Below are 24,493 nucleotides of genomic sequence, written 5' to 3'. Positions count from 1 at the left end.
CCCCAATAAGTCATCCGGGTCCAATATGTTGCATCTCCAATGCATCTCCGTTCGGAATAATATGGGCTGGCTGAGTATTTTTGGTTGAGATTTCAACCCATTTAGAAGGAGTTTGATTTGATAAAATGTATTCCATGGAAATAGGACCCATTGAATTGAGCTGCCAGGTGGCACAAAGGTCCTTGCTTTCCTTCCTTCTTTCCTTCCTTCCTCCTTCCCTCCCTTCCTCCTTCCACCCTTCCCATCTTCCTCCTTTCCATCTTCCTCCTTCCTTCCTTCCTTCCCATCTTCCTCCTTCCCATCTTCCTTCTTCCTTCTTCCCTCCCTTCCTCCTTCCATCCTTTCCATCTTCCTCCTTCCTTCCTTCCTCCTTCCCTCCCTTCCTCCTTCCACCCTTCCTCCTTCCTTCCTTCCTTCTTCTCTCCCTTCCTCCTTTCACCCTTCCCATCTTCCTCCTTCCTTCCTCCTTCCCTCCCTTCCTCCATCCACCCTTCCCATCTTCCTCCTTCCTTCCTTCCTTCCTTCCTTCCTTCCTTCCTTCCTTCCTTCCTTCCTTCCTTCCTTCCTTCTTCCCACCCTTCATCCTTTCCTCCCTTCCTTCTTCCACCCTTCCCATCTTCCTCCTTCCTATCTTCCTCCTTCCTCCTTCCCTCCCTCCCTTCCATGGTGCACAGTGGTTAGAATGCAGTAATGTAGGTTAACTCCTTTTATTAAACGAATGTCACTTCCTCTCATTCAGCAAAGGCCTGGCAAGGGGATTTTAGGACCACAGACCTTATCTAGCTTGGAAAGCTGCCATGTAGATAATTTCCAAACTCAGTGCTGTGCAAAGAAGGCTTGGCACAGAGTCTCTGAGATTCATGGACAGATCTTCACACTCCTTGAATGAACGAACGAATTATTTCCTGCAAAAGCCCCCTTCCCTTTCTCTCCTCTTTTATTTCCTGTGGGAGGGGCCATTCACCTTCCACCTGTGACTTTACTCCCAAGTTGACCTTGACTTCTGAGTTGTTCTTTTCTTCTGGCAGCTCTGCGCATGCGCACACTGGGAACAGGCTCCAGCTGTTCCTCTGCCTCACTGCTGTCTAGCTCCAAAAGCAGCTGAGAACTGTCAGACAGCCTTGGCCCCCTCTTTGCCTCCGACGCAGAGCCCCCGTCCGAGCCTTCCCCAGCCTCCAGGACTGGTCCATGTTCCTCCCCAACCTCCTCATTGTCTGACTCTTCTGCCAGCTCTGCTGGCCGCTGGCAGGCCACAACACTGTCTGCCAAGTGCCAACAGTTCGATTCTCACCAGCTCAATATAGACTCAGCCTTCCCTCTTTCCAAGGTCGGTAAAATGAGGATCCAGGTTGTTGGGACGCAAAGATGCTGAACTCTGTAAACTGCTCAGAAGTACTGTAAAAAGGGCTGTAAAAAGTATTGTGAAGCAGTATATAAGACTCCGTGCCGAGTGCCATTGCTATTTTGTTAGGCTCCCTTCCTTGTATCATTTGAGTATGCTGTTTTCTGTTTAAAACTGATGAAATTGAGAACTTTTGGGTTTTCATCATTTCCAGATAATTAGAGGGGCAATTTGTGGTGGCAAGTGACCTACTTTTTTGAGGGAAAGGGGTGTCTTCTGGAATCCCTGGTGTTGAATTTAGATGGTATGGCATCTAGACTTTTTTTTTAATGTTTTATTTTATTTTATTTATATTACTTTCCATTTCCACCAAACAGAGTGTGATATCTGGCTACATTTATTTAAGCAGTCATAATCCACATATTTGTTATTATATTCTTCACAATAATATTAATAGGTAAAAGTAAAGGTTCCCCTCGCACATATGTGCTATTCGTTCCTGACTCTAGGGGGCGGTGCTCATCCCAGTTTCAAAGCCAAAGAGCCAACGCTGTCCGAAGATGTATCCGTGGTCATGTGGCCAGCATGACTAAATGCCAAAGGCGCACGGAACGCTGTTCCCTTCCCACCAAAGGTGGTTCCTATTTTTCTACTTTTCTACCAAATACCCCAAAACCTGCATACCTGTACCTGTGAAAATCTACGAATATATATATATATATGTGTGTGTGTGTGTGTGTGTGTGTGTGTGTGTGTTACAACACAAATGTAACAAAGGCAACAGTAAAAATATTGGCTTTCTGTCTGGATGGTCTCTTGTGCTGAGCCGATAGACAGAGAAAGGACGCAGTGCGCCTCCTCCCATATTTGGGCATACCAGGGGTTGTGACACTAAATACATACATACATACATACATACATACATACATACATACATACATGTATGTGTGTATGTATGTATGTATGCATACATGCACGCACACATGCATACATACAAAAATATCTCAGGTTTCAAATCAATATGCTGCTATACCATTTTTTCCAACCAGGTATGTATTTTCATCCAATATTTTTTTAGCTTTTGGGCAGGTCCACCACATATGATAGTATGAACCTGGTGTTTGATTATCCTTCCAGCATTTGGCAGAGCTTATACATCGTAGCCAATCGTGCCAGCATCTAGACTTTTTGAAGTCGCATTTAATGCAAGGACATTTCCCCGATTTCTCCCTGCTCCCATAGAGTCAGGTGGAGCATCATAACATTACTTCTATGAGATGCAGCTGCATTCAACTAATGACATCACTTCCTCAATACAATCCTGAACTTTTGTTATTCCTATGTTATGGTCAAGGAGAATTCCACCACCCATGGTCTGGAGGACGAACAAGCTGAAAATTACTCCCAAGAAGAACTTCAGATTAGTTTGTGATGGACTACTAGTCAAGACAAAGTAGCTCAGTGCTAAGATGCTGAGCTTGTTGATCAGAAGGTTGGCAATTCAGTGGTTCGAATCCCTAGCGCTGTGTAACGGAGTGAGCTCCCGTTACTTGTCCCAGCTTCTGCCAACCTAGCAGTTCGAAAGCACGTAAAAAATGCAAGTAGAAAAATAGGAACCACCTTTGGTGGGAAGGAAACAGCATTCCGTGCGCCTTCGGGGTTTAGTCATGCCGGCTACATGGCCACGGAGACGTCTTCAGACAGCGCTGGCTCTTCGGCTTTGGAATGGATTTGAGCACCGCCCCCTAGAGTCAGGAACGACTAGCACATATGTATGAGGGGAACCTTTACCTTTACCATGTCACGGATGACTTCAATCCACTTTCTCCTAAGCTAAAGAATACCAGCCTCCCCTCAGAAGGGGAGCATTAAGTCCCTGAGAGTTTGGGCAGCTTTCTTAGATGACCTAATATTTCAAGACTTTTCCCATCGCAAGGTTGATGGTTTTTCAATGCAGTGTTGAGAAATGGTGCCGGTTGGCTCTCTCTGGGATGGGAACCGTATGAATGAAAGCGCAGGTGGGTCCTCGACTTACGGCCACAATGGAGCCCAGCCTTTCTGTCATCAAATGAGACGTCTGTTGAGTTTTGCCCCATTTTACGACCTTCCTCAACTGTCGCGAAGTGAGTCACTGCACTGGAGAAGTCAGGAATGCCCTTGTTAAGAGAATGTGGCTTCTCCCCCCCCCCAATTGACTTGGCTTGCCAGAAGGGCACCAAACGGGAGGGATCAGGTGACCCTGGGACGTTGCGATGGTCATAAGTACGAGGCAGTGGCCAGGTGGCTAGATTTTGATCACGTGACCACGGGGAACGCTTGAAAGGTCCGTTATCTTGTGAACAACGGTCCCTTGTTTGAAAGGTCACAAAGTGAATCGTGGTAAGGTGAGGAATACCTGTGTCATGCTAAGAAGGGGCTTGTTTTTAAAAAAAGCAGAAAATGGCATTTCCTGAGTTGGCGAGAGTCATCCGAGGCCGTGGCCAGAACGGCTGGTGGCTTCTGAAAACGGACTCCTCTTTTTGTTTTTTTGCATTTCCTTTTTTTAAAATTTCTTTTGAATTTATTGGACAGCCTGTGGTTGCCTTGTTAACTTGGCCTTCCCCTCGCCAAGCCTGTGTTGCAGCTGAAAAGTAGCCAAGGGGGTGGGGGTTTATAGAGAGGAACGGGGAGGGGGGGTGTCCCCCCCAAGCCCCTTCCCCTCAGGTGCCCTCGGGACCTCCCGCTCAAAGTGGGTGCATTATATAAAGAGGCAGCGCTTCAGCCTGCCTGCGGTGCATGTGTGAGCGTGCCTGCCTGCCTGGGTATGCGCATGTATGTGTGCGAGAGCATCAGTGTAAGGCAGGCAGCCGGGAGAGAAAGAGGGAAGGAAGGAAGGAAGAACTTACTGCGGAGCCTGCAACCCCCCCCCCTCGATTGGGGTGGGAAGGAGGGGCGACCGGCCGGGCGGGCGGGCGTGGGTTTTTTGCTATGGCTGCTGAGGTTAGGCGATGCGTCCGTTCCGCGGGGAGCAGGGGGTCCCTCCTGGTGTAAGAGCCCCCTCCCTCTTCCTGGGGAAGAAGGGCTTGACCGTGGTGCAGGATGGGCATGGCCCGTTCGGCCCCCCCACCGGTTCACCCTCCCCGGCCTCCATCCTCACCACCCCGCCGCATGAATGAATGAAGTGCCAAGGGTTGGTTGCAAAGTCTTCTCTCCAATGGCTACAAGGTTAGTGCAACTGTCTCCTCTCTCTCTCTCTCTCTCTCTCTCTCTCTCTCTCTCTCCTGCCCTCTCTTTCTCTTTCTGTCTCTCCCTCTTTCTCTCTCTCTCTCTCTCCCTCCCTCTCCCCCCTCTCTCTGTGTGTGTTTCTCTCTGTCTCTCTCCCCCTCTCCCCCTCTCCTGTCCTCTCTTTCTCTCTTTCTCTTTCTGTCTCTCCCTCTTTCTCTCTCTCTCCCTCCCTCTCCCCCTCTGTCTCTCTCTCTCTCTGTGTTTCTCTCTGTCTCTCTCCTCCTCTCCCCCTCTCCCTCTCTCCTGTCCTCTCTTTCTCTCTCTGTCTCTCCCTCTTTCTCTCTCTCTCCCTCCCTCTCCCCCTCTCCCTTTCTCTTTCTCTGTCTCTCTGTGTTTCTCTCTGTCTCTCTCTCTCTCCCCCCCTCTCTCTCCTTCTCTCCTGCCCTTTCTCTCTCTCTCTCTTTCTCTGTCTCTCCCTCTTTCTCTCTCTGCATGGGCATGGAGCGCTGCCTGCCTCTGCCCTTGGGTGCTTTCCGGGGTAGCCTGAAAGAAGGAGGCCGTGAGCGGCATAAATCCGGAATCCATGTTGGCGGCAGCTGCTTCTCCTTTCCAGCCGCAAAGCGGTGTGGCGTTGTGTTTGTGTGTTTGTAGCGTGGAGGGGGTGGGGGGTGGGGAAGGAAGGGAAGGGAAGCAGCCAGTGTGATATGACATCATGTTGCAGAGAGGCATAGTCTCTCCTTCTCCTTCCCCCCCTTCCCCCCCCCCCAACCCCTTCACTCAGGAGGGCAGGGATCCCTTCCCCCTTTCTCTGTCTGCTCCAGTAATTTTCCTCTTCCTTCTGCCTCTCACTTTGGACGCCCCACCAACCGCAAAATAAAAAAAAGAAAGCAGACCCCCCCCCTCCAAGGTGAATGGACAGACGGAAGGATATGTGAAACAAGCACTTTGATTGGTTCTCGTTTCCTTTCCCTTGGCTGGGGAGGGGACGGTGGGTGGGCGGGGAGGAGGAGGAGAAACCCCAACTCAGCATCCTCAGATGCTTTCTATTATTATTTCATTATATAGACTTTATTCATTAAACATGAAACTCGGTCAACTGAGCATTCAAAAATGCATCACAGATACCAGCGACTGGTCCTAATGGTTGATACAGTTTGCTGCCAGCGTCCGAGGTATCAACCAAGGACCTTCTTAAAATATAAGATGTTCCGAGTAGCGCAGTTTTTTTGCAGTTCCGCTGGTGTTTTTAGAGGAAGCTGCAATTTGTGGATGTGTCTTGTAAAATTCTTGGACATGGTGCCAAGTGCCCCGATGACAATGGGTATCCCTGTCACATGCTTCATCCATAATCACATAGTTTCGATGCCCAGGTCGCAATATTTCATGATGATGATAAACTTTGATTCATTGAATGAAATTTAGTCAATAGAACATTTAAAAGTGTATCCTTAGCATCGTCATCATCATCACTTTTATTCATTAAACATGGAACTCAAAGTCAACCCAACATTTAAAAATGTGTCACCAATACCACTGACGGGTGCTAATGGTTGATACGGGTTGATATGCCAACATCCTAGGTTGTTGTTCTTGTTGTTATCATTTGCACTTGTATTTTGCAGTGGGTGGGGGGCAAATGGAGGGAAAGGGCAGCTGGGCGCCCTCTCGGTTGAATTCTCAGTGTGTCACGTGTCGCAACGGTGTGGGAGAGTTGTGGGGTGCGTTTGTGTGTACCCATGCGCCGCCGGGCTGTGCAATCCACTGCTTTGCTTCTCTTCTCCTTTTTTTGGGGTAGAGGATTTTTGGTTCCCTTGAAGTGAGGGAAGTTATCATCCAGCCCTCTCCCAGAAAAATGAAATATCCTAGGAAATATTGAAAAGGCAGAATATTTCTCTGGATGTGAAAAGAAACATGTTTTAAAAGATAGAATAGTTGCCTATAGCTTTCTGCCCATCCCCAGCTAATGGGCCATTAAGATGGCCAGCCCAGCCCACTTTACATAATAAAGACTTCTCCTCACTGCAGCTGTAGGGGGAAGGGATATTACTCAACTGACCACAAGGCAACTGAGAACTCATCACAGCCTAGAGAGTAGCCCCCTGCATGGCACCATGGGAGTCTGACAACCAGTCAGAATACATTTCTTACACAGGAACAGGAAACAGAGAGGTGGGACTAAACAGGGTATAAAAAGCCTAGCAAGCCCCTCCCTCAGCCCTTCTCTTCTTCTCCATCAACATTGAAGCATGTGATCACCTTTTCTGGACAGGGCTCAAGCCATGCGGTCCTGTCCACCATTAAAACCATCTTTCCAAGCAGCCTCCATGTCTCCAGTGTCTTTTCCCCCACTTGGAGTTGAACCCAGAAGGACATTTCTTTCAACAGAAGCTTGCATGATTTATGTGGGTCAAGGGGGGCTGCGATGAAGAAATGACCCGGGATATGGCTCAAGGCAGAAACCCGGGTGGCCAGAACCAATGGCCTGCTCGCTTCCCTTTTGCTGTTCCTCCACTGTGCCTTGATTCCGTGATCGTCCTGATTTCGTCTCCCCAATATGGGGGTGTGTTGCAGAAAAGGTGCTCCACACATCCCTCTTTTTGTTGAAACCAAGGTGGGGGAAGGTTAAACCTTTGCTCAATGCAAGCAGAGGGGTTTTTGGGGTGGAGGAGCGGGGGGGGGAGGAAGGGGGAGAATGCATTTTAGCTCAATGGAAGGAAGACAGATGTCAGGGATAACATCCAGGAAACTCAGGATGACTTGATCGCCGTTCATTTATAAAACAACCCCACCTCCAAAAAAAGATGTTCAGCATGAAAACACAAAGCTTTCCCGATTGGCTGAGGCTGCCGCTCTGCCCACAGTCACAAGTCCACGCAAATTAACTCGTGACGACCCGCCGAAAGGGCATTGAACTCCATGGGGATGAGGGGAACATTTGCAAATTATTATTTTTTTTTGCAATTTTAATAGATTTGTATGCCGCCCAATCCCGAAGGACTCCAGGCGGCTTACATAAAAGCAATTTAAAAAATATTAAAAAAGATTAAAGCACAAGACAGAACGACTTAAAAACAAAAACACAACTTGCACTCAGTTTTAATGGGGCTGAAGTTCAGTCAAGATCAACAGCCCCAGGCCTACCGGAACAGCCAGGTCGTCTTAACAGACTTACGGAAGGCTAGGAGAGTGGGAGGAAGCCTTGAAGAGGAGTGGGAAGGAAGGGTTCCACCACAAAACCGCGTTCGACTAAAGCACGCTCGATGAAACCGCGTAGCTGACGTCATCACAGCGCGATGAAAAAAGCACGCTGTAAACGCTAAAGCTAAAATTAACCCCTAAACCTAAACCTAACCCCCTAAACCTAATCCTAAACCTAACCCTAAACCTAACCCTTAACCTAACCCTTAACCTAACCCTAAACCTAACCCTTAACCTAACGCTAAACCTAATCCTAACCCTTAACCTAACCCTAAACCTAACCCTAACCCTAACCCTAAACCTAACCCTAAACCTAAACCTAACCCTTACCTTAACTTGAATCGGCTTGCTTTCAAAGCGCTATTTAAAGCGCCCTTTTTTCTCCGCGGTCGCTGTTGTCGCCCTGCTGATGACGTCAGCGACGCGGTTTAATCAGGCGCGCTTTAGTGAAGCGCAGTTTTGTCGTGCCACGGGAAGGAAGCACCTAGTGAAGGAAAGGATGTCTTGATAGGAGTCCTGGAGCAGATTGAACCCATCTTGCTCAGTGCTGGGGCTGCGTGCCTTCTGTTGGGTCATCTCACAAGCTGGCAAGTCTGTCAGAAGCTCCCCAGATCTTTGTCTCTGAGAAGGACAGCTCCTTCTCCTTCTTCCTGTGCATGGTCCCTACCAAGAGAGGAGGAGAGATGTCTTTCAGATGGCCTCAACGATGGATGCTGGTCCAATGTTCGGTCCTGCATGGTGTGAAAACACATTGAGAAAAAAAGTATTCATGGGAATATGCACTTGTTCCCCCTATTATGTACTGTAGCTGTTGATAGAGTAAATCAGGGAGGGAGGGTGGAGAAGGGGAAGGAAAGAAAGGTGGAAGGAAGGTAGGAAGAAGGAAAGAAGGAAGGGGGGAGGGAAGGAAGGAAGGAGAAAAGAAGAGGAAGGAAAGAAAAATGGAAGGAAAAGGAAGAAAGGAAAGACGAAGGAAGGAAGGGGGAGGGATGGAAGGAGAAAAGAAAGGGAAGGAAAGAAAGATGGAAGGAAGGAGGAAAGAAAGGAAAGATGAAGGAAGAAAGGAGAAAAGAAGGGGAAGGAAAGAAAGACAGAAGGAAAAGGAAGGAAGGAAAGATGAAGAAAAGAAGGAGGAGGGAAGGAAGGAGAGAAGAAGGGGAAGGAAAGAGATGGGAGGAAGGAAGAAGAAAAGGAAGGAAAGATGAAGAAAAGAAGGGGGAGGGAAGGAAGAAGAAAGGAAGGGGAAGGAAAGAAAGATGGGAGGAAGGAAGAAGAAAAGGAAGGAAGGAAAGATGAAGAAAAGAAGGAGGAGGGAAGGAAGGAGAAAAGAAGGGGAAGGAAAGAAAGATGGGAGGAAGGAAGAAGAAAAGGAAGGGAAGGAAGGAAAGACAAAAGGAAAGAAAGAGAAAAGGAAGGACTAAAAATAAGGAAGGAAAGTGAAAAGGGTGGAGGGAAAGATGAAGGAGGGAAGGAAGGAAGGAGAAAAGGAATAAAAAGAGAATGGAGGAAGGTGAAAAGGGAGGAAGGAAGGATGAAGGAGGGAAAGAAGGAAGGAGAAAAGAACGGGAAGGAGGAGGGAGGGATGAAGAGAAGAAGTCACTTTTTGGTCTACTTGAAAAGGTGTATATTTTAAAAAATCGGTACTAACTACTAAGCCCCGAGGCAGAAGATCTCAAGATTATTTATTCTACTCAATCCTGACTAGGGAAGTTTCCTCTCTGCATCCTTGCAACTTCTGAGGGAATTCACACAAGCTAAAGCTCTCTTCTCTTCAGTCATTGTGTTCCCCTCTTAACACCTTCCCTAAAAGCCGATAATTGCACTTGTAAAGACCAAATAGCTCCACATTCCTTGCGGAATGCAACAGTGAAGCCCCTATTTTTTTTAAAACAAAAAGATAACTGTTATAACTGAAGGAGTTTGCAGACCACGAGAAGAAAGAAGCCAACTTTTAGACCAGTGTTTCTCAACCTTGGCAACTTGAAGATGTCCAGACTTCAACTCCCAGAATTCCCCAGCCAGCGAATTGCTGCCAAGCTTTGTCGGCCTTGCTGCCAAGGTCCTTATCTGTTTGTTTACTTGGCTTTCAGCCACCGAGATTCTGGTCTTGTTATTAAAGGACATTCTAATTAAGCTTGTCTCGGCTTTCGTTATTGGACGGGTGAGGGGGTCAGAACACTAAGCTATATTTGCGTTTGCGGAAATACCATCCCAAGAAAACATAAATTGAGATTTAAAGGAGACACCTATGAAAACAGAAAGGGAAAGAGAGAGAGGAGGAGAGAACGAGAGGAAGAGGAGGGAGGGAAGAAAGAAGTAAGGAGAGGAGGGTGGAAGGGAGAGAAGGAGAAGGAGAGAGAGAGTAGGGAGGGGATGAGGAAGAGGAAGAGTAGGGGAGAGGTAAGGGAAGAAGGAAGGGGAAGGAGAGGAGGAAGGAAGAAAGTAGAGAAGGGAGGGAGAAAAGAAGGGAAAATAAGGTGGTGTTACAACAGGCGGAAGGGATGCTAAAGAAAGCAACCGAAATTGTATATCATAACCTTTTAAATGGAATAACAAATGGAGAAGAATGACAAATGTAAAGAAGAATAACAACGATGTGAATGTATAGCTATAATTGTATGCAAGAGAATAAAAAATAAAAACACTTTTCAGGAAAAAAGTGTCCTAAAGTTTGTCGCGCAGAAGATCAAAGTTTGTCCTTTCTCAATCCACAGTCCGCTCCTAAAAGACTAAAAACTCTTAGGATGTAGCAGTGGTGGGTTCCTACCGGTTCGAACCGGTTCATCCGAACAGTGCTGGGTTTCAAAAATTGTTGGAACCTACTCTGTGGGTGTGGCCTCCTTTGTGGGAGTGGCTTGCCACCCATGTGACTGGATGGGAGTGGCTTGCTGCCCATGTGATCGGATATGAAATTATGAATTAGTACTTAGGTCGGTCCAAGTAGCTATTCAGAAGTTAGTGGTTAGAAGCAATCGTAAAGCAAGATATGGAATTAAAACCAGAAATATTTTGTTGGCTATTTGAAAGGGAGTATAATATATACTTAATTTTACACGTGTTAGCAGCTGCTGGAATTGTGTTTGCACAACAGTGGAAAAACAGAGATATGTAAATGAATAAATATTACAATGTGCAGGAATAAATACATTGACAATTAAAATCAAGAAGGCTTTGAATACTTTTTCACGTGGGATTGGTTTTAGCAATTGCCAACTAACGGAAACAGAAATTAGAAATCCAAAAGTATGAAAGAAAACACCAATTATGTAAGGAAAGGTCCCTAAAATGTATAAGGAAATATTACTAGATCATTATTAATGCCTAGATAACTGCGGGACATTACACACCCACTCACACCCACACCAGTGGTGGGTTTCAAAAAATTCTGGAACCTCTTCTGTAGGTGTAGCCTGCTTTCTGGGTCCACTGGTGGAACCTCTTCTAACTGGTTCGATAGATTTGATGAACCGGTTCTACCGAATAGGTGCGAACTGGTAGGAACCCACCTCTGCAGCCGAACCAGTAATAGTTTGGCAGCCTGGGTCACTGGAACCAGCAGCGACCCAGGCCTGCCACGCCCCCAAATTGTTTCTTCGGTCAGTGTCATCGGTGCCGCCATCTTTTAACGTCTGTGCATGCGCAGAACAAGTTTAATTGAATTGTACATTCATGCGCACTGCGCATCAACGCACGCACACACGAAACACACCCCTGGGACATAGGTGGAAGCCATGTTTTGTATTGGCCCTTCCAGCCTGAGACATTTTCTGCTGTGGGAAAACAGGAGGGGGGGATTGTATGGAGTATGGGAGACACAGAGTCAAAATAACATTCCTTTCTCAGAGAGTCAAGGACATCTTGCCCTGCAGCTTGAGTGGCGTGACTGGGAGGCATCTCCAGTTTTGGACGGTGCCTGATTGGGCCATGTGATGGACAGGTGGGGGCTAGGCAGGGACTTGGACTTTACTTTGGGTGGGGAAAACCTGGAAGCTTTCGTATTGGGGTCTTCCCAGATGTGCCAATAGGACATCTCTAATAAAATGGAACTTTGAGGAAGCTCAAACTTCGGAGTTTTCTTTTGATTGTTTCTATTGTTTGAGGTGTAACTTGGAAACCTGACAGGAGGTTGGTCTCATGGCCTGGCTAACCACAGATGTCACAATGTAATAGATGAAAGTAAAGTTTTCTTTGCATTGGTGCATTTGATAATAGCTGAATTGGTTTGATTAGATTCACAGACTTGGAAGGGACCTTGTAGGTCATCTAGACCAACCCCCACCCAAGCAGGAGAGTCTACACCATTTACGACAAATGGCAGTCCAATCTCTTCTTGAAAGCCTCCAGGGATGAAGCTCCCACAACTTGTGAAGGCAACTTCCGTTCCACTGGTTGATTGTTCTCACTGTCAAAAAATTCCTCCTTATTTCAGGTTGGTTTAGCTCGTGGCACGACAAAACCGCGGTCCACTAAAGCGTGCCCGATTAAAGCGCGTACCTGACGTCATCAGCAGCGCGACAAATACGACCGCGGAGATTTTAAAAAGCGATTTTAAAGCAAGCCGATTGGAACCTAACCCTTATGGAAAGGTAAGGGTTAGGTTTAGGGTTAGGGTTAGGGTTAGGTTAAGGGTTAGGGTTAGGTTTAGGGTTACGTTAAGCGTTAGGGTTAGGTTTAGGGTTAGGTTAAGGGTTAGGTTTAGGGTTAGGTTAAGGGTTAGGTTTAGGGTTAGGTTTAGGGTTAGGTTTGGGGGGGTTAGGGTAAGGTTTTCGCTTTAATTTTAAGTTTACCACTCACAGCGTGATGTTTTCGTCGCGCTGTGATGACGTCAGGTACGCGCTTTTGTCGAGCGCGCTTTAGTCTACCGCGGTTTTGTGGTGGAACCGGTTTAGGTGTGTTCAGATTAGTTGTCTGAACCTTGGAATTAAAACCCAGGAAAATTAACAAGGACCAATCACTTCAAACCCAAATGTGGAGTCTTTGCTAGAAGAATTTCTTAGTAGAGAATGTTGATCCCCCAAAAGTAGCTTAATAGCAAAACCCAAATTATAAGCTTTTCCCTTGTGATCAGAATTGATGGAAATATTTGTATCTCCTGCAAATGTGCCTGTGTGCACTCACAAACACACATAAAGGTAAAGGTTTCCCTCGCACATATCTGCTAGTCGTTCCCGACTCTAGGGGGCGGTGCTCATCTCCGTTTCAAAGCCAAAGAGCCAGCGCTGTCCGAAGACGTCTCCGTGGTCATGTGGCCGGCATGACTCAATGCACGGAACGCTGTTACCTTCCCACCAAAGGTGGTTCCTACTTTTCTACTTGCATTCTTTACATGCTTTCGAACTGCTAGGTTGGCAGAAGCTGGGACAAGGAACGGGAGCTCACTCCGTTACGCAGCGCTAGGGATTTGATCCGCTAAACTGCCGACCGTTCTGATCGACAAGCTCAGCGTCTTAGCCGTTGAGCCACAAACACCCAGACACAAAGGCAGTTTTAAGAGATTGCTTTTTCCACTTGGCCTTTTGTTGAAAATCCTCTCTGACTACCTATTGCCTGTTCTGCTGGGGTGGTGTATCTCTGCAGCGACTTCTCCAAAACGTTTAGAGGGAGGGTCCTGTGGGGCTCTGAATGGCCACTGGCCAGTGAGTTCCATCAAGCATTATTATTATGATGATTTGCAAAGTGGGTCAAGTTGTTTTGTCATTGCCGGCATGGATTCCTGGTCCTTTTACAAGCCCTGGTTACTATGGCGACCACAGAAGACATTTGCCATGCCTGTTCCTGGTTTGGGTCCAAAAACAACAACAACAACGCTGGGACTGAGGCAGGAACAGCCAAAGTTTGGGAAGTCTGGGACGGAGAGTTGTCGAGAAGGACAACAAATTGTTGTATGTTTCTAAATAGCACTTAGACTTAATATACCGCTTCACAGGGCTTTACAGCCCTCTCTAAGCAGTTTACGGAGTCAGCATATTTGCCTCCAACAATCTGGGTTCTCATTTTACCCACCCCGGAAGGACGGAAGGCTGAGTCAACTTTGAACTGGTCAGGATCAAATTCCTGGCTATGGGCAGAGTTAGCCTGCAATACTGCATTCTAACCACTGGGAAGGAAAGGAAAGGGAAGGGAAGGGAAGGAAGGAAGGAAGGATGAAAGGAAGGAAGGAAAAAAGCAATAGCACTTAGACTTATATACCCCTTCACAGTGCTTTACAACTCTCTCTAAGCAGTTTACAGAGTCAGCATATTTGCCCCCCAAAATCTGGATCCTCATTTTGCCGACCTCGGAAGGATAGAAGGACGAGTCATCCTGGACCCAGTCAGGATCAAACTGCTGGCAGTTGGCGGAGTTAGCCTGCAATATTGTGTTCTAACCACTGCGTCACCACGGTCCTCCTTCCTTCCTTCCTTCCTTCCTTGAGCCACATCAGGATCAAACTCCAGGCTGTGGGCAATACTGCATTCTAACCACTGTGTCATCACGGCCCTTCCTTCCTTCCTTCCTTCCTTCCTTCCTTCCTTCCTTCCTTCCTTCCTTCCTTCCTTCCTTCCTCCCTCCCTCCCTCCCTCCCTCCCTCCCTCCCTCCCTCCCATCCATAGTGCACAGTGGTTGGAATGCAGTAATGTAGGCTAACTCTGTTCTGACCCAGGCTTCCCCAAAAAATACGAAGCAGATTCCTGGTTCCGACAAACCCTCTTTTATTAAACGAATGTGAATTCCTCTCATTCACATTCAGCAAAGGCCTGGCAAACAGTCTTTCAAAGGTGAAGTTATGGCCACAGACCTTATCTAGCTTGGAAAGCTGCCATGTAAATATTGTCCAAACGCAGTTCTGTGCAAGGAAAGACTAGGCACAGAGTCTCTGAGATTCACAGACAGATCTTCACACTCCTGAAACAAGCGAATGAACGAATTGTTTCCTGCAAAAGCCCACTTCCCTTTTGCTCCTCTTTTATTTCCTATGGGAGGGGGTCAAATCAACTTCCACCTGTGGCTTTACTCCCAAGTCTACCCTGATTTCTGAGTTGTTCTTTTCTTCTGGCATCTCTGCGCATGCGCACACTGGGAACAGGCTCCAGCTGTTCCTCTGCCTCACTGCAGATCTTCACACTCCTGAAACGAATGAACGACCGAATTGTTTCCTGAAAAAGCCCACTCCCTTTTCGCTCCTCTTTTATTTCTTATGGGAGGGGCCAATCCAGAGGTGGTTCCCTTCCTTCCCTCTCTTCCTTCCTTCCTATATATATCAACAGTGCTTTCCTCTCCAAGCTTGTTTCAATTTAGTTTCTGAATATTTTATTACCATACTAGGTAACATCATCAAGATTTTCTTGTCCTATTATAGCTTATAGATGTCTTGTGTGCCAATGTCAGTTGGTCGTGTGATTGGTTGTTCATTTGGAACTATATTTAAACTCTGAGCTGCTGATTGGTTCTCTGGTTCATTGCTCTTTCAAATGGTCTGGTCTCTTATATATTCATACGCTGGATCTAGACAATATATTAATACATGTGTGTATATATACATACACATATACACGCAGAGATATCTGTAGCTTGGGTGTAGGATGAGGCCGAAGGGTGAAGGTTCATGTATGGTTCTTGTTAGTTGCGAAGCCATGTCCGACCCATCGCGACCCCATGGACAACGTTCCTCCAGGCCTTCCTGTCCTCTACCATCCTCTGGAGTCCATTGAAGCTCACGCCGACTGCTTTGGTGACTCCATCCAGCCACCTCATTCTCTGTTGTCATCCCCTTCTTCTTTGGCCCTCCATCGTTCCCAGTATGAGGCTCTTCTCCAGGGAGTCCTTCTTCCTTCTCATTAGGTGGCCAAAGTATTTGAGTTTCCTCTTCAGGATCTGGCCTTCTAAAGAGCAGTCAGGGTTGATCTCCTCTAGGACTGACCGGTTGGATGTCCTTGCAGTCCAAGAGACTTGCAGGAGTCTTCTCCAGCACCAGAGTTCAAAGGCCTCCATTCTTTGGCGCTCAGCCTTCCTTATGGTCCAACCTTCACAGCCATACATTGCAACTGGGGAAACCATAACCTTGACTATGCGCACTTTTGTTGGCAGGGGGATGGCTCTGCTTTTTAGTCTGCTGTCTAGATTAGGAGCCGAGGTGGCGCAGTGGTTAGGGTGCAGTACTGCAGGCCACTTCAGTTGACTGTTATCTGCAGTTCAGAGGTTCTAATCTCACCGGCTCAAGGTTGACTCAGCCTTCCATCCTTCCGAGGTGGGTGAAATGAGGACCCGGATTGTTGTTGGGGGCAATATGCTGACTCTGTAAACCGCTTAGAGAGGGCTGAAAGCCCTATGAAGTGGTATATAAGTCTAACTGCTATTGCTATTTGCCATAGCTTTCCTCCATAGGAGGAAGTGTCTTTTGATTCCTTGGCTGCAGTCCCAATCTGCGGTGATCTTGGAGGCCAGGAAAATACCTCCATTTCTTCCCCATCTATTTGCCAGTTGTTTCCTATTTCCAGGCCCGTGGACCAGATTTAAGTACTCCATGGGCAATGAAATTTCACACCCCTGTCCTGGATAAAAGGCAGTGAACTTCCAACTTCTGCCCCAAAGAAAGATTCGGGAGATTAGGAATCGTAGTCTGTGATGGGTTTTTTTTCACTGGCGGTTCTCTCTCTTCCTTCTCTCCAGCACTGCCAGTAACTCGAACCGCAGTACGCCCGCTTGCTCCCCAGTCCTGCGCAAACGCTCCCGGTCTCCCACGCCACAGGACCCCCAAGGAGACGCCATGGTGGAGAAGGGGTCGGATCACTCTTCAGACAAATCTCCTTCCACGCCAGAGCAAGGCGTGCAACGAAGCTGTTCCTCCCAATCTGGCCGTGGCGGGACCAAGAATTCTAAGGTGAGTTTACTCGTTCCTAGCTGCGTGCTCTTTTATCTTCTCGTTCCGCCACCCTCGTCGGCCTTTCTCATTCTGGGTTTGTCTCATTTTCACTCTCTCATTTTATCTCGATTTTGATCAGCTCTTGGCTGGAGTGCAGGGGTGGGTTGCCAATTTTTTTTACTGATGGTTTGGGTGCGCTCCCGTGCGACACTTCTGCACATGCGCAGAAGCATTTGGGGTGGGTGGGCGGACCCTCCCGCCGCCGCTACTATCAGTTCGGGTGCGCTCCCGTGTGACACTTCTGCGCATGCACAGAAGCATTTGGGGTGGGTGGGCGGACCCTCCCGCCGCCGCTACTACCAGTTCTCCCGATCTGGGCTGAACCAGCAGCAACCCACCTCTGTTAGAGTGGTGTGGTGGCCTAGAGATGGCGCTTTCGCCTCACAGTCAGGAGAAGGTGTGAGTTCGATCCTAGGTAGCGTCAGATATTTCTCTCTCTGGTCACATCGAGAATATACTTGCCGAACAAAACTCCGCATTGGCAACAGGAAGAGCATCTGGCCATTAAAACACTCTGCTGGCCCCATTCAGTTGCCCAGACTCCACCTTGCAAGGGATTATAGCGTCATTAAATGAAGATGATGAGGATGAGGATCAGGTCTTGGCTGACTACCTGCTTTCCTATGTGTAATTTTCCAGTTGTGGTACCAAGCGCCAAACATGTGTCCTCAACTCCCACATCTGCATACAGATTCTAGGATGATCAAAGTTCTGAGATGAATCTTGATGGTGGATGGGACTTTGAATTTTTCCTCCCCCGTTTTCTCTTTTAGAAGCGACACTGAAAAACGTTCCTCCCTTTTGTATACAGGAGGAATATTAAGCCTTGTCAACAAGATGGCCAAGAAGTTTTGAATTATCCAATAAAAAATTGTAAAAGAAAGTGCTCAACTTTGAGTAGACCCCTGTGCTAATCCTAAGAACGTTTGCAACAGAACAAGATTTTCTTGGGGGGGGGAGCCATTTTTTGGGGGGGAATCGTTCCTTAAATACCTATGAGGATATCAGAAGAAACCTGCCAGATTAAACTAAGTACCAATCTAACCAGTGGCCCTCAATCTTTTGGGCACCAGGAACTGGATCCAGGGAGGAAGATTTTTTCCGCGAACCAGAGGTGGTGTGGTTTTGCTTTTGACTTCATCCCGTTGATGGGGCTTTGCTTGTTGGCACAGCCTGGTTTCTGGTATGCTGTGGCCCGGTGCCAGTCCACGGACTGATTTGCTTTTACTTTGGCCAAACAAGTGCCCGTAAGGATTCCCAAAGCTGGTTGGCAACAGTAATTCTCTGCATTTGCACCATCATATAGCAATAGCAGTTAGACTTATATACCGCTTCATAGGGCTTTCAGCCCTCTCTAAGCAGTTTAAAGAGTCAGCATATCGCCCCCAACAACAATCCGGGTCCTCATTTTACCCACCTCGGAAGGATGGAAGGCTGAGTCAACCCTGAGCCGGTGAGATTTGAACAGCCGAACTGCAGAACTGCAGTCAGCTGAAGTAGCCTGCAGTGCTGCATTTAACCACTGCGCCACCTCGGCTGATATGGACAACCAGCTAAATATGAGCCAGCCATGTGCAGCAGCTGCCAAAAAAGCCAATGCAATCCTAAGTTGCATTAACAGAAGGATACAATCAAGATCAAGGGAGGTACTAATACCACTCTATAAAGCCCTAGTAAAACCACACCTAGAGTACTGCATCCAGTTTTGGTCACCACACCACACTATAAAAATAGCAATAGCAGTTCGACTTATATACCGCTTCATAGGGCTTTCAGCCCTCTCTAAGCTGTTTACAGAGTCAGCATATCGCCCCCACAGTCTGGGTCCTCATTTCACCCACCTCAGAAGGATGGAAGGCTGAATCAACCTTGAGCCGGTGAGATTTGAACCGCCGAACTGCAGATAGCAGTCAGCTGAAGTGGCCTGCAGTACTGCACCCTAACCACTGCACCAAAAAAAGATATTGAGACTTTGGAAAGAGTACAGAGAAGAGCAATGGAGAGGATTAGAGGACTGGAGGCTAAAACATGTGATGAACGGTTGCAGGAACTGGGCATGGCTAGTCTAGGGAAGAGAAGGACCAGGGGAGACAGGAGAGCAGCCTTCCAATATTTAAGGGGCTGCCACAGACTTTTTCAACCTGTTGTGGTTACGTGACAGCATTTTATGACGCTTTCACTGAAAAACCAGCGTTTCTCCAGCGTTTTGCAAAACCGTGCCCATCACGAACTATGCGTTCACTTAGTGACTGCAGTATTCGCTCAATGACCACTGTTGCAAAAAAATTACAATACTGTGGCCGACCCATTTTCCAACCGTCATGTCACACTACCGTAATGGGGAGGCTCCATGACCGTTGTATGTCGAGGACTGCCCCAAATATGCTGCGGTGTTTCAAAATAGCATGTTCCCCGTTTTAAATCAAAAGCTCCTTTTTTTTTTTCCAGAAGAGAATCCGGAAGTGAAGGGAATAACGAGGCTCTATTGGGTTCAGTTATTGTTTCGAGGAAGAGGAATGAATAGGCAAGCACGTACAGGTATGCCAGCCCATAAATTAAGGGCAGGTGAAAAGCCGCGTCTCACCTTTCACAAACTGAGTGGTTGAAATTTCCTCGTTCCTTCTTTTCATTCGTTTCCCCTGGAACTTTTGGCTTTAGTCGATCAGGCTTTATAAAATAAAGACATACTTATTGTTGTGGCCTGTCGGTTGCCGGCCTCTCCAACAACCGACTCAGAAAAGGAGGAGGAGGAGGAGGAGAAATGGGAGTCAGGGGACCTCCGAAGGGGGAAGAGGGTTCCAGCCCTCAGATGGAGAGTCAACAGCCCCCAGGTCTGGAGGTGGCTGATGAGGAAGACCCATTAGATCAGTGTTTTTCAACCTTGGCCACTTGAAGATGTCTGGACTTCAACTCCCAGAATTCCCCAGCCAGCGAATGCTGGCTGGGGAATTCTGGGAGTTGAAGTCCAGACATCTTCATGTGGCCAAGGTTGAAAAACACTGCATTAGATCACACAGGGTCGGCCTCCTCCGGGTTCCGTCCACCAGCCAATGCCATCTGGCTACTACCCAGGGGAGGGCCTTCTCTGTGGCAGCTCCGGCCCTTTGGAACGAACTTTTTTTTTTACTACCGAACCGTTAGCATTTCACACCTGCTTCCATCCTTCCGAGGTCAGTAAAATGAGGAGCCAGGTTGCTGGCTCAGGAAATCTGGGAGTTAAAGTCCACAAGTCATTAAAAAAAAACATGGTTCCCCTCCCCTGGTCTACACCAACTCCTCGGCATGGATCTTGACCTTCACTGAATCCGGAATCTTTAATCTTAAGTGGGACGGAACGAAGACATCTTCCTCCAAAACCTTGATTGTTTCTGCCTCTTTCCCTTTTTCCCCCTTCACATTCCAGAGGCATTCTGCTTCATCCAATATAAACCTTTAGGGCTAGGCAGATGAAGCAGTTTTGGAATGCCACGTTTTGACACATCAAATGATTGATCTTAAGAGCCTTCCATCAAAAAAAAAATGCTACCGGTTTGGGGGCAGCCCTTGAAGAGTGTTCGGAGACTCCAGCTGGTCCAGAATGCAGCCACGCGAGCGATTGTGGGTGCACCCCGGTACACCCACGTTACACCTATCCTCCGCGAGCTGCACTGGCTACCTATTGGTCTCCGGATACGCTTCAGGGTGCTAGTTGTCACTTATAAAGCCCTACATGGTATTGGACCTGGGTACTTGAGAGACCGCCTTCTGCCGATTACCTCCCACAGACCTATTCGATCCCACAGATTAGGCCTCCTCTGTATTCCATCTGCCAGCCAATGTCGGTTGGCGACTACTCGGAGGAGGGCCTTCTCTGTGGCTGCCCCGGCCCTTTGGAATGAGCTCCCCGTGGAGATTCGGACCCTCTCCACCCTTCAGGCCTTCCAGACGGCCGTGAAGACCTGGCTGTCCCCCCCCCCCTACTCGAATTTGCTGTGTCTGTTGTGCTTTTAAATTGTTCGTATTGTCTGATTGTCTTTGTCTTACTTTTTGTAATTTTCCCTCCCTTGGCTTTGTTCAGCCGCCCTGAGTCCCTTCGGGGAATAGGGCGGCCTACAAATTGAATAAACTCCAAACTCCAACACCCTTAGGAGCAACTAAAAGCCGCACACAAACCAGATGTCATTTAACAATAGCACTTAGACTTATATGCTGCTTCATAGTGCTTTACAGCCCTCTCTAAGCAGTTTACAGAGTCAGCCTCTTGCCCCCAACCATCTGGGTCCTCATTTTACCGAACATCAGAAGGATGGGAGGCTGAGTCAACCTTGAGCTGGTCAGGATCGAACTCCTGGCAGTGGGCAGAGTTTGCCTTGCAATACTGGATACTAACCACTGCACCACCATAGAGAGGAAGAGAGGGAAAGAAGTGGGGAAGAAAAGAAGGAAGGAAGGAAGGAAGGAAGGAAGGAAGGAAGGAAGGAAGGAAGGAAGGGTCAGCAATAGCACTTAGATTTATATATCGCTTCACTCTGCTTTACAGCCCTCTCTAAGCGGTTTACAGAGTCAGCCTCTTGCCCCCAACCATCTGGGTCCTCATTTTACCGACCTCTGAAGGATGGAAGGCTGAGTCAACCTTGAGCCAGTCAGGCTCGAACTCCTGCCTGTGGGCAGAGTTACCCTGAAATATTAGCTAGCATTCTAACCACGGCCCTTATAAAAACATATATAAATATACAACGCGTAAAACAGCCCAGTGCATGCATTCTGGAGAGAGAGAGAGAGGGAGACGTTCCCTGAAGATGGGCTCTGGAGTTCAAAAGTCTTGGAAGAATAGACCTTTGGTCCCGATGACTGACTCCGATTAGATCCTGCAACATTAAACATGTACGCATTGGTGATTGACCTCTCCTGCATGAGATTCACAGACTGTGATGGTGCTATTTTGCCAACAGAGGGAGCCCCTTCCTGGCAAGACGAAGCTTGCTGCAACTTTTATACCAACTCATATCATATCCTCATTTCACCCGGCCCTCACCGCTCGGCGCCTGATATGCATGCAAGGAAAATATTTTGGAGTCCACTGAAAAGATTATCCTTTGGGAGAGTAATCCCATCCTTTGGAATGAAACATTGGGGCATGCAGGGGGTTGTAAGGGCCTATTCCTGGAAGGGCCTGTTGCCATGGCGTGGTCCCAGATGGGGGTTGCTTGTGGCTGCTTTTGTGCCCTGGAGAATCTCCTGCTTCTCCAGTTAATTCATGGTGAAGACTAACGTGCTGGCTGGTTTAAGTATCTAAAAGCAGAGGTGTCAAACCCAAGGTCCGTGGGCCAGATCCAGCCATTGGGGTGCAATTTATGAAGAATCATAAATTGCAACACTTTGTGATAGTCATAGGTTACTAATAAGCAATCAAATTAGGAAACAAATAAAACAAATAAAATTTAAAGACACAAACAACATGGTTATAGTCATAAGTGGGAGGAGATAGGTAATAGGAAGGATGAGAAGAATAATAGTAATGCAGCCTTAGTGAATAGTTTGACAGTGGTGAGGAGATTATTTGTTTACCAGAGTGAGGGCATTCGGGGAAAAACTGTCCTTGTGTCTAGTTGTCTTGGTGTGCAGTGCTCTATAGCATCATTTTGAGGGTAGGAGTTGAAACAATTTATGTCCAGGATGTGAGGGGTCTCTAGATATTTTGACAGCCCTCTTTTTGACTTTTTTATCCCTCTGTCCCTGCAGCTTTTCTCTACTACGTCTGGCCTTTCACCCTCATGCACAGATATCCCTGCTTTATATCCTCTCCACTTTCAAAGCTATAGATTCCTTTCCTTTCTAACGTTTCCATGCTTTTCTTTTTTCTTTTTCCAGTATGACAGATTAAACCTGATCAAAGTAAGAACTTGACTCTCTCTTGTTTTCCTCCATACGCCCTTCCCAGTTTTCCTCCCCCCCCCTTCTTCTTCCTCCTTTGTCCTTCCCGTGCTCGAATCGATTCAGAAAGTTGCTCAGGTGATGGGAGGGTCAGGCTGCCCTGAGTATCCTTGCTGGGGCTGAGTAAATCTTTGCTCAGACTGAGGGCAGGACAGGAAGCAATGGATGGAAGCTTACCAGAGAGAGATTCAACCTAGGGCTAAGGAGAAGTTTCAGTTAGAACAATTCACCGGTGGAACGACTTGCCTCCAGAGGTTGTCCTCCACTGGAGGTTTTCAAGAAGAGACTAGGCAGCTATTTATCTGGCAAAGCCTCTTGGAAAGCTTGTAGACTTCAACTCCAGAATTCCCCAACTCCCAGAATTCTGGGAGTTGAAATCCACAAGTTTTCACCCTGCCAAGGTTGGACACCCCTGGTAGAGGATCTCCTGATGGAGCAGGGAGTTGGGTTCGAAGACCTCCAAGGTCCCTTCTATTTCCCCTGTTCCACCCCCTGCTTTCTTCAGGGATCCTTGGAAGTTACCATATTTTTCAGACTATAAGACGCACCGGTGTATAAGATGCACCAGGATTTGAAAGAGGTAAGTAGGGGGGAAAAAAAGGTTTTTGTCCTCCCCAGCCCCAGGAGCACTCTGCAGGCTTCAGCAGGGCTGGGGGAAGGCAAAAATGCCCCTGTTTTTGTAAAAAACGAGTGAAAAATGGGCCATTTCTTTGTAAAAATGGGGACATTTTTGCCTTCCCCTAACCCTGCTGAAGCCTGCAGAATGTTCTGGGGGCTGGGGAAAGGCAAAAATGCCTCTGTTTTTGCAAAAAATGGCCCGTTTTTTGCAAAAATGGGATGCAGGGGTGGGACTCCAGGAGGCCATAAATGGCTGTTTTTGGTGTATAAGACGCACCAACGTTTCCATGCTCTTTTAGGGGGAGAAAAGTTGCGTCTTATAGTCTAAAAATATGGTAGCTGATTCGACAAATTTGCTTTCCCCCCCAACTCTTCCTGCCTTGTATGTCTTGCACTGATCCAATTACTCAACTCAAAACCCTTGGCATTCTTTGTAAAAAAGTTACCCAAGTCCCTGACAATTTTAGCCCCCTATTTCTTTGTCTTCTACACATCAGTAAAAGGGACACAGTAGCTCAGTGGCTAAGACACTGAGCTTGTTGATCAGAAAGGTCGGCAGTTCAGCGGTTCGAATCCCTAACGCCACGTAACGGAGTGAGCTCCTGTTGCTTGTCCCAGTTTCTGCCAACCTAGCCGTATGAAAGCACTTTAAAAATGTAAGTAGGAAAATAGGAACCACCTTTGGTGGGAAGGGAACAGCGTTCCATGCGCCTTCGGCGTTTAGTCATGCCAGCCACATGACCACGGAGACGTCTTCAGACAGCACTGGTTCTTCGGCTTTGAAACGGAGATGAGCGCCGCCCCCTAGAGTCGGGAGCGACTAGCACATCTGTGCGAGGGGAACCTTTACCTTACACATCAATGGGCTAAAGAAAAATCATGGTCATATGTGTTGGAAGTTGTTTAGCTGTGCCATCTTTTCACCGTAATCTTGCCTAAGAGTTTCAAACAACTCTTTGGTAGACTGCTTATATAAATTCCAATTTGACAACTAACCAGATGTTTCCTTTAATCCAATGTGCTCAGTTAACCAAGGAATTATCTTTCCAATTCAAAACAGACCCTTGGATTCTGTTGAGAAAACGGATGTGACATCTTTTACAGTGTCATAAAGTTTCTAGTGATAACGTTGGAAGATAGTCATCTTTATGATACCGTAGAGGGTTCATTGACCTGCCTGTGTTTTACCATCTCTTACCTTTTTGTACATTCTTTTTTCCTTGTTTATGTTCCTATTTTATTTAATGCTCGGTCGGAGTAGTAGCCACACCGTGGTTTGTTTAGTTGTGTGCTTGGTTTCCCTTGTAGGTTTTAGC

General features: G+C 47.3%; 1 protein-coding gene across 9 annotated transcripts in view; it reads left to right on the top strand.

Moving 5' to 3' along the window:
* Positions 1-24,493, top strand: part of GRAMD1B (GRAM domain containing 1B) — a 204,896-nt gene that overhangs the window by 114,636 nt on the left and 65,767 nt on the right. For 8 of the 9 annotated variants that reach the window (XM_087706400.1, XM_087706401.1, XM_087706399.1 and 5 more), the window contains one exon: positions 16,394-16,604. In XM_087706400.1, coding sequence (XP_087562526.1) covers positions 16,394-16,604 — 211 coding nt within the window. Of the gene's footprint in view, positions 1-4,402; positions 4,547-16,393; positions 16,605-24,493 lie in introns of those variants that run through there. The other variant, XM_087706404.1, reaches the window with a different exon arrangement.

Source organism: Thamnophis sirtalis, unplaced genomic scaffold (genome assembly GCF_051295495.1).
Source record: "Thamnophis sirtalis isolate CommonGarterSnake01/CBP01778 unplaced genomic scaffold, rThaSir2_p1.2 scaffold_2, whole genome shotgun sequence".
NCBI classification, from domain to species: domain Eukaryota; kingdom Metazoa; phylum Chordata; class Lepidosauria; order Squamata; family Natricidae; genus Thamnophis; species Thamnophis sirtalis.
This window is presented reverse-complemented; position numbering and strand designations above follow the sequence as displayed.